Raw genomic sequence first — 9,741 nt, 5'->3', positions numbered from 1 at the left:
TTCTATCTGTGAGAGACCGGAAAAATCTGCTAAACAAATTAGCCATGTGGCAAATGCAATTCTCTCTCTCTCTCTCTCTCTCTCTCTCTCTCTATCTATCTATCTCTATATATATATATATATATATATATATATATAAAATGTGTGTGTGTGTATATATACACACATGTATACACTCTGAAACTTTTAATGCCATCCCATATAATCGTACATGAGGTGGCATTGAAAGGTTTCGAGACTACTGTAGTTTTGGAACACCAACAGATGGCAGCACAAGGCCGTATGCAGTGGTTGGTGGTAGCTTTGTGGTAAATGCATTGGACTTTGAATCACGAAAGGTCATGAGTTCAAATACCAGCCACACCAAGCAGCCAATCCCAAAGCACCTAAGCAATGCTCCTTAACCCCATAGTTGCTCAGTTGTATGATTGAGATAAACAGAAGTCGCTCTGGATAAGGGCAGGGGCGCCGTTAAGGGGGGGGGGGGGTTGGGGGTGGCTGCAGAGTATGCCAGGCATATGGGCCCAAGAGAACGCTAGGGGGCCCCCCAATCATCAATTAAAACTTTCTCCACACCGAGTGGAGTTTCTCGCCGGTGATCTCACTTCAGCACTCACCCTACTTGCCAGATTTGGCTCCTGCGTACTTCGCCCTTTCTCCATAGATGATCCAGCTCAAAGGTCACCATTTTGACACCATTGTGGAGATCCAGAGAGTGCTTGACACAATTTAAAAAGAAAACTTCCAGGACACATTCAGAAAGAACGCTAGGAGCGCTGTCTTGCTATGCAAAGGGGACTTTTTTGAAGGTGATGGTGTGTGAACATAGACAAATAAAGTACTTTTTTGTGACAGAGCTAGCTTCGAGACAAACAGAGATTAAACCTAGTCCTAGACTAAAAACGTTGCTTTAAATCAGATTAATAGAGATCCGCTTTCTCGGTCATGGTCTAGTCCAGAATGTAATGAGAGAATCACTGGAATACTGGGATGCATGAGATGGAAATATACCCTGTGACTTGAATGCAAGTTCAGTCAGAGACATGATGCTTGGGGCCATTTAGAAAAGCTAGTCAATTACCAGCATGTTTTATTTTCTCCTGAACCACTGAAGGAAAGAAAAAATATGGAAGAAAATCAACATGGACATGAAGCATGTCAAACTCCACCCAGACACCTGAGATCAGGAGCAAATCAGGGACCCTGCAGCCAAACCCCTGTTTTAATTCAGCAATATAAACAGTGTGTGTTTGGAAGCTCATCCTCATCTCTTGCACTGTCTTCAAAACTTTGAAGGCCAGCTAACACTTTTTCACCAGATATTTTTATTTAATAATTATAATAAATCTCTAGTAGATCAGGAGCTAAACAGTCAGTAATAAGGACAGATGAGTGTGTCATGGTTACAGTGTGAAAATAAAAAAATAAAAACATGCCTCGTGTGAAAGTAGCCTTCTAAATATTTTCAATCATTTTCAATTCTCTTTTCCACATCATACATGAAATCTTTAACACAAAAAAAGAACTCCGTTTATATCTATCTAAATCGCGAACCAGGTTTAGAATTCAGCCCCCGGATTTGCTGCTCAGTTTCAGAAAAAAAGGGCAGCTGAAAGCTCCATCCAAGTGCATTATTTCAGTACATTCCTCTTCATGTAGTCCTAAACAGGACCAGCTGACTTCCTTTGCATTGTGCGTCTTCAGAGCGACTTGGTGTGACGTCATAAATGAGTAGAATGGTGGTGAAAGAGACTGTGGGTGGACGGGGGATCTTCCTCACCTCATCTTCCTCCTGGACTCCCTAACAAAAACCTGCAACATAAACATATACTCGTACACGAGTTCACCCTGGGGTCAAAACAATTCATTGCCCCATCTTTCTCTCTCTCTCTTTCCATCGCCCCATCCATTGCCCCATCCATCTCTCTTTCCATCCATCCATCCATCCATCCATCCATCCATCCATCCATCCATCCATCCATCTCTCTTTCCATTGCCCCATCCATCTCTCTTTCCATTGTCTCATCCATCACTCTTTCTATTGCCATATCCATCCCTCTTTCCACTGCCCCATCCATCCCTCTATCAATCCATCCATCCCTCTATGTATCTTTCCATTGCCCCATCCATCCATTGATCGATCCATCCATCCATCCATCCCTCTATTGATCCATCTATCCATCCCTTTTTGTATCTTTCCATTGCTCCATCCATCTATCCGATCCACCCACCCACCCACTTGGTCACCTGACTTTCTCAGCCAAACCTGCTCCTGCATGACGATGCCCTTGTGCATAAACCAGCTCCATAAAGAAATTGAACTGAAATGAACACTGACTGAACCCCAGGCCTCCTCACGTACATCAGTACCGGACTTTACTAACACCCTTGTGTTCTACACAAATTTTCACAAGATCCAAAATAACATCTTCCCAAGTAAGTAGAGCTTATTATAACAGCAGATGGGGACTAAATCTGATTGCAGGTGTCCACATACTTTTGTCCAGTAATGTACTGTAATAAATACGCACCATTCGCTGCGTGCCGCCACCGCCTCCTTCCTCACCAGTCTCTTCTTGTCGTCCAGCGGCCGAGCGAGACTTTTCAGCACCCTGGGACGGAAAGGCAGCACCTGCAGAAGCACCATTGGAAAGCGTTCAAAGGTCAAAGCAGTTCTAAAGCTGTATATGTGCACAAAGGTCAGAATTTGAGTCTTACCATGTGACTAGGCAGGCGGGAGAGGGCGTGGACGCAGCGCAGGGCAGCCATCCTCACTTTCTGTAACAGCGTTATTTTCACATCAGCACAAAAAGATTTTAAATCAATCAGGAATGATTGGAGTCACTGAAATGGAAGAGTAGAGTGGAGTACCATAGCAGGGCTGGTGGTGAGAGCGAGCAGGCGGGTGAACAGAGCCTCCAGCTGCGTGCTGAGAGCCGGTGGAGGCTCCATTATCAGTGGCTGAAAGCAGGAGAGAGTTGAGAGCTGCACTGCATCATCAGGACACGTCAGTGCTTCCAAAAGCAGGGGCAGCAACTGGGCAACAACAACAAAAACAACAACAATACAGGGGTTTAAAACCAAGACTTACAAAACTAAAACCTGACCTCTGTTTTACAGATGTAATTGCTAATATATGCACTAAATGGACAAAAGTCTGTGGACACCTGACCATCTGCTGATTTTTGAGTATCCTTTTTCACATTAAGTCCCTTTTTGCTTTTAGAAAACCTCCACTTTTGTTTTTTCTTTTACTGGCAAACATTTGAGTATTTCTTCTCAAGGGACAATACTATAGAAATTTTACTTATATATATATATATATATATATATATATATATATATATATATATATATATATATATATATATATATATATATATATAAAGATACAATACTATAGAAATTTAACTCGTATGATATATATTAGAATAGTAAATGTGCAGCTTGTATAGCAGTACAGATTTACTGTCCTCTGAAATATACATATAGCCATTGTCAAAATAACTGGCAACCCAAAGTGAGTACACCCTAAGTGATAACAGCTGTACGTCATGTACCCATGCAAAACCTCATGTCCTATTCATCATGTTCATGTTTTTGTCTGCTTTACAGGACCATACACAGGTGTATTATTTATTAGAGAAGTTTAAATTTGGTGCTTTAAGTTCTATGCTCTCATACTGATAACCTGTCCGAGAGCATGAATTACTGGAAGCATGACCTGTGTGGTGATGCCCTGGTGAGGAGCACCAAGAAAACTGGGTCTTGCCTACAGTCAAGCATGGTGGTGGTATCATCATGGTCCGGGGCTGCATAAGTGCAGTTGGTACTGAAGAGCTGCGGTTCATTAAAGAAAACGGATTCCAACATGTACTGTGACATTCTGAAACAGAACACGATGCCCTCTCTTCTGAAACCGATGTTCAGAAATTTTCCACCATTACGACCCCAAACACACCTCCAAGATGACATCTGCCTTGCTGAGGAAGCTGAAGGATTGGCCAAGTATGTCTCCAGGCCTGAGCCCTAATGGGGCTGTGGGGCTCCTCAAGCAAAAGGTGGAAGAGACATCAAGAAGAGGATCTCAGCAACAACCTGTGCAGCTCTTGTGAAATCCATGCTTAGGAGGATTAAGGCAGTGCTACATAACTATAGTGCTCACATAATATTGACACTTCGGACACAGTTTTGACATGTTCACTGAGGGTGTATTTACTTTTGTTGCCAGTTATTTAGACAATAATGGCTGAATGTTGAGTTATTTTTCTGACTGCACATTTACTACTCTTCATGTCCAAGTTTCATTTCTATAGTATTGTCCCTTCGAGAAAAAATACTCAAATGTTTGCTGAAATATGAGGGGTGCACTCACTTTTGTGAGATACTGCCTCTGGCTGTCTTTATGGAAACAGTTTGAAGAAGCAGCACATATGGCTGGAAAAGTCAGGTGTCCATACACTTATGGCGATATAGTGTATGTTATTAGGACCAGGACTGTGATTATGAGCAGATCACTGTTAGTAGTGAAGCTCATGTCCCAGCAGACTGATCTACTCACAGCAGGAAGCTCAGTGAGTTGCACTTGTCTGGGCAGATTGTTGACCAGGTGAGACAGGGCCTTTAGAAACACTGATCTCTTCTCTGAAAAAGAGACGGAAAGCGTTATTAGATACGCCGTGACGATCAAGCAGTGCTTGAGGTTTACTGTAATAAGTGACATGTAGACACCTAGCTCTGCGCTGTTGAAGCCTTGTACGAGCTTTGCAGAGTTCTCGGTAAAGAATCGCTGGCGGTACATGATGCGTACGTCGGCGTGACAGCTACGGTTTAGCACGTCCGGAGAATCGCTCATGAGCAGTGAGAAACCGTCTGCCGCCCGAGAACCTAACTGGTCATCATTTAGAAGGCCGAAGAGCTGAAAGAGACAAGGTGATGTTCGGTATGAAAATTATACACACAAAAGAATACCCACAAAACTCTTCATGTAAAATGTTTTCAATACAGAACTCTTTCTATTATATTTAGGGCAGAAAAAGTGACGATTTAAAAACAAAACCTGATCAGGTGCAGTGCCTGGACCCCTAATTACCAGGCGTATAAGGGCACATTGTAAAGTGCGTTTTAGAAATCTGTACATCTCCTAAAACAGGGGTCTTTATTTCTTTTTCTGCAACAAACATTGTGCATTAAATGGCATCCGGTTACATGACCAGGTTAAAAAGTTTTTTTTAACTGTTAAAAGCTGTGCAAACGGTCACTTTAACCGACTTTGGAGCTCTGTTTCTTATTACATTATGTTCGATCCTTTTTAAGATCGTTTTTTTCAGTGTTTTTTTTTTTCAATTACCCCAAAACAAGTTGTTTCCTGTTATCCTTTCTTTATAGCAGCTGTAATGTCGTTGTTCCCTCTCTTTAGAATTTAGAATTCCCAATTTAAAGAAACATCTTTACCGCAAACTCGCACCGACACTGGAGACTCCTTCCATCTATGTTAAATGAAATCCCCTTTACAAAAACGTTCCCTGTATCATAGGTGAAACTTATTTTTTCCTTTGTAAAATAACGCTTATTTTTATATGCTTTCTAGATTTTGTAGAGCATAGTCCCCATAAATTGTCCCTATGAGAGATTTCCCATCTAATCTAATGTTTGACACAGGCAAAAATAAAATGAAGATTTTAAAACAAAACCATAAAAACCTCTTTCAATTGCAGTGCCTGGCCCCCTAGTTACTAGGCGTGTAAGGGCGCATCTTGATGCCAAAATGTGGCATCATATATTGTACAAACCTGCGATTCATATCATGGAAATCTGAACATCTCCTAAAACAGGGGTCTATTATTTTCCAAAATAGAGCTGATGTGGCAGGTTTTGGTTATCAGCCTGTGAGATCTGCAATTGTGAAGTCAAAAAGCTCCTGACTGCGAAAACCACTGTGCAACATCTGGGCACATGACCATGTTTAAAACATTTTTTTTAACAATCAAAGACGGTCGCTTTAACCGACTTTGGAACACTATTACAGAGCGCATTACGTTTCAGTCAATCGCTTTCAAAGTCGCAGATCAGAAAATGTGTTTATTCGATAATTTCTTGTGAAATTTCCCAAAAACGAGTTGTTTCCCGTTTTCGCTTTATAGCAGTGTAAAGTCATTTGCATCTCTCTTGAAGTTCGATACATTTCCAATTTAAAAGCAACATATTTACCACAAACTCATACAGACACTGAAAACTCCTTCCACTAACGTTAAATAAAATCTCCTTAATAATTTCCCCGTCTTAAAAGGTAAAACTTTTCTTTGTATAACAATTTTTATTTAAATATGATTATATAGAGCAGTCACCATTTAGGTCCCTGTAAATTGTCCCTACAAGTCATTACAAATATTTTCCATCTGATCTAGTGTTTGACGCAGGCAGAAAATAAAAGCAAAGATTTTAAAACAAAACCAAAAATCTCCTGACTACAACAAGCACTGAGTATATAATGACATCTGGTTACATGGCCACGTTATAACGGTTTAAAAGTGCTACGCTTCGGTAGTTTTTCAACAATGTCAAAAGCTGTGAAAATCGGTCACTTTAACCATCTTTGGAGCTCCGTTTCTATTACAGAGCTCATTGTGTTTCGATCACTTTCAAAGTCCACAGATGATAAACTTAGTTTATTCAATCAAACGTTTTTTGATGCAGAGCATTTTCTATTCAACATCAACATTTTTCCAATTCTTTATTTTGCACTGTTTATGATCCTGTTAAAAAGATTTTCAGCCATAATTTTACTCAAATTGTGTTGCAGGAAAAAGGGATGGAAATCATGGAACCAGAATTTGACAGAATTACACACTGCTGGTCGAGTTGACTGAATTCAAACACATACTGAAATCCAAAATTGAAAAAAAAAAAAAGACTAAGGATGCAAATCTCTTCATGAGTTTAAGATGATAAATAACCTACCTTATCAGTCAGGACTGGTGACAGAGGATGGTAGCGCAGAAGCAAAGCCTTGGTCACCTACATAATAAGGAAAAATTAAAGTGTTAATTCCCATTAGGGATCCCACGGGTCATGGAATTTCTGGAATAAAATGTAACTTTAAATTATTTATTCCAGGCAGAGAAAGTCAGGGAATTTTATATTTTGTTTGTCCAAGTCATGAAATATCAGGGATTTTTGTTTATCTACTCTTCTGGATTTCATACGGTGCTGAAAACCCCTTGGGATTCTTTTCAGTATCAGCTAAATCTTCAATTGAATTTGGGTTACAATGTAAAGGATTCAGTCTGAGGCCATGCTCAGCTTTAAGCATTTGGAGTAGTCTTTTATTTTCAGTAAAATCCCAATCAATCAATCAATCCCATCAACATGAACAGTTTTCTTTCATTATCAATTCAAACTCAAAAGATCTCCTCCGCATGGGCTCAGATCAGAAAACTTGGCCAAGAAGGGAAAAGCCTGTCAGAAGTTGGACTCGAACCCACACCTCCAGAGAAGACTGTGACCTGAACGCAGCACCCGAGACCGCTCGGCCAACCCGACAGCTAGACCATGAGGCCTCTTGCCTTGGTGATCATGTCCAGGTTATTTGGTGAAGATGTAAAAGTAACTGCACTAATGAAACCCTTGCCGTGAGTATTTGTAATGTATAAAACGTGATACGTTGAGGAGCAGAGTTACTGTTACCACCTCCAAGTTTATCACTGTCCTAGAACATGACACCCTGAAGGATTTTCATTGCTCTTTTCCCACAACATTCTGCCAGCAGGATCTATTTATTTTGGAAGACACTTCATCCATTGTAAAGTCTAAAAACCCAGAGTGAAACAACCATTGTGCAGTGAACAACATCTGGTTACATGACCTCGTTATGACCTCACTGCTGTAGACTTGTAACCATCGAAGGCTGTGTAAATCGGTCACTTTAATCCACTTTGGAGCTCTGATTCTATTATTAGGTTTTGGTCGACCACGTTCAAAGTCTGCAGATCAGAAGCCTAATTTCAAAGACTTTTGGGGTAATTTCTTTACATTTCTTGTGATATTACTGTGAGAATGTATTTTATATGTGCTTGCTTGTGTCCTGAGAATGAACTAATTGTACCAAGATTTATGTTGCTAAAATGTTACTCCACAGCTTGATTAGGCAGGAGTAGTTGAAGGTCACCGAACATGTTCCTGTTTTTCTACGTGTATATTCTGTTCCTCCTTACACATACCTATGTCTTAGTTGGCTTTAAAATAACAATGTTGATTAATGCTGAGCCTGGGTACAGCACGAAAAGCACATAGGAGAAGATTATGTTCTGTTCTCTTACAACGAACATCTGTGTTCACTACCTGTGTTTTACTACCTAGTCAGATGCTCATCTCGCGAGAAGGGACGTTGACTCCCTCCCATTGCGCAATAACCCCGCCTCCGTGGCGCCTTTGTTGCAAAGCTGTGTGTATAAATACTTTGTTCTGATACATTTTTTTTGAACAGTGATCTTGAATAAACCAGACGTGATTTGATTCGTGTGGGTTGTTCTTTCATTGTTCCGAGGCGCCTCTACAGTGTGGCAAAGAGAGAGCATAAGGACCTGAGGGGAAAATCTTCCTAACAATTACACTAAAACAACTTAAGTTATTAAGTAAGCTGTAACACTTACATTATAGTGTCTATAAAGCCACCCGTTCACACTCGAATTGGACTCGTACTGACACTGGAGACTCCTTCCGTTAACGTTTAAATTAAATCTCCTTTACGTCAATGATGGAACTTTTACTTGTAAAATAACTTATTTTAATCTAGATTATGTAGAATATACGCTATTAAAATCTCCATAAATATGATTCGCACCAGTTAGGATTATAGAAAACCTCTGACTGTTCCAATTTGAGATTTCTAGACAACTGTGGTACAGCAGAAATTCATCAATATGAATTTGGACCTTTGGTGCCACTTAGATGAGGATGGGCTCCTCTTAAGGTTTCTTCCTCACCGTTGTCACCACTAGGTCGCTCATTAGGGATAAACTTATAGGCACTGAACAATTGTATTGAATTGAATTATTACAACAAGGAAATCTGTAATATACATGGAATCTTGAGAGTTTTTTTTTTTTTTTTTACCCAGATTAATAAGGTGAAGGCTTGAACTCGCTGTGCAGATGATTCGCATTCTAACGTCGCACTTATTCTGCTCAACGTCTTCTCCAGAACAGCATCCAGGGCTGGGCCTAAACACACAAAACCCAAGCTACATTCAGTTCCAAATCACAATACAACCACTATACAGACCGATGAAATGAAGTCTCAGCTTTAAATACACTTGGTGGTCAAATGTTTGTGGACACATGACCATAAGATTCTGTTTGAACATCTACATATAGTCCCTATTTCCTGTTATAAAAACTTTCACTCTTCTGGGAAGATGTTTCAGAGATTTTGTGAAGATCAATAGATTTTTTTCAAAGCTTTTTAGTAAAGTCAGGTACTGATGTAGGCGAGAAGGTGAGGAGGCCCTGGTTTCAGTCAGCGTGAATAACGTGTTCAAGAGGTTTGGAGATCTATAGCAGAAGATCTTCCACGCCAACCAATGAAAAGCATATCTTCACAGAGCTGGCTCTCAAAATTTCATCTACGATATATACAATTGCGTACCTCCAACCTTTGTGCTAACAGTTTGAGAAAGATACATATTGCTGGAAAAATCGAGGGTCCCAAAACTTTTGTCCATAGAGTGTATTTCACTTCAGC

General features: G+C 40.3%; 1 protein-coding gene across 2 annotated transcripts in view; it reads right to left on the bottom strand.

Moving 5' to 3' along the window:
• Positions 1-1,055: 1,055 nt before the first annotated feature.
• The window catches only part of mms19 (MMS19 homolog, cytosolic iron-sulfur assembly component), a 32,599-nt gene continuing 23,913 nt past the window's right edge, over positions 1,056-9,741 (bottom strand). For both annotated transcript variants that reach the window (XM_046853774.1, XM_046853775.1), the window contains exons 24-31: positions 9,115-9,221; positions 6,961-7,017; positions 4,732-4,918; positions 4,562-4,644; positions 2,872-3,036; positions 2,719-2,778; positions 2,532-2,632; positions 1,056-1,812 (exon numbers count right to left, since the gene is read on the bottom strand). In XM_046853774.1, coding sequence (XP_046709730.1) covers positions 1,782-1,812; positions 2,532-2,632; positions 2,719-2,778; positions 2,872-3,036; positions 4,562-4,644; positions 4,732-4,918; positions 6,961-7,017; positions 9,115-9,221 — 791 coding nt within the window. In that variant the 3' untranslated portion in view covers positions 1,056-1,781. The remainder of the gene's footprint in view (positions 1,813-2,531; positions 2,633-2,718; positions 2,779-2,871; positions 3,037-4,561; positions 4,645-4,731; positions 4,919-6,960; positions 7,018-9,114; positions 9,222-9,741) is intronic.

This window comes from Silurus meridionalis, chromosome 7, assembly GCF_014805685.1.
Source record: "Silurus meridionalis isolate SWU-2019-XX chromosome 7, ASM1480568v1, whole genome shotgun sequence".
Classification (NCBI taxonomy): domain Eukaryota; kingdom Metazoa; phylum Chordata; class Actinopteri; order Siluriformes; family Siluridae; genus Silurus; species Silurus meridionalis.
Note: the sequence above shows the minus strand (reverse complement) of the source record. Positions and strands in the feature narration are given on the sequence as shown.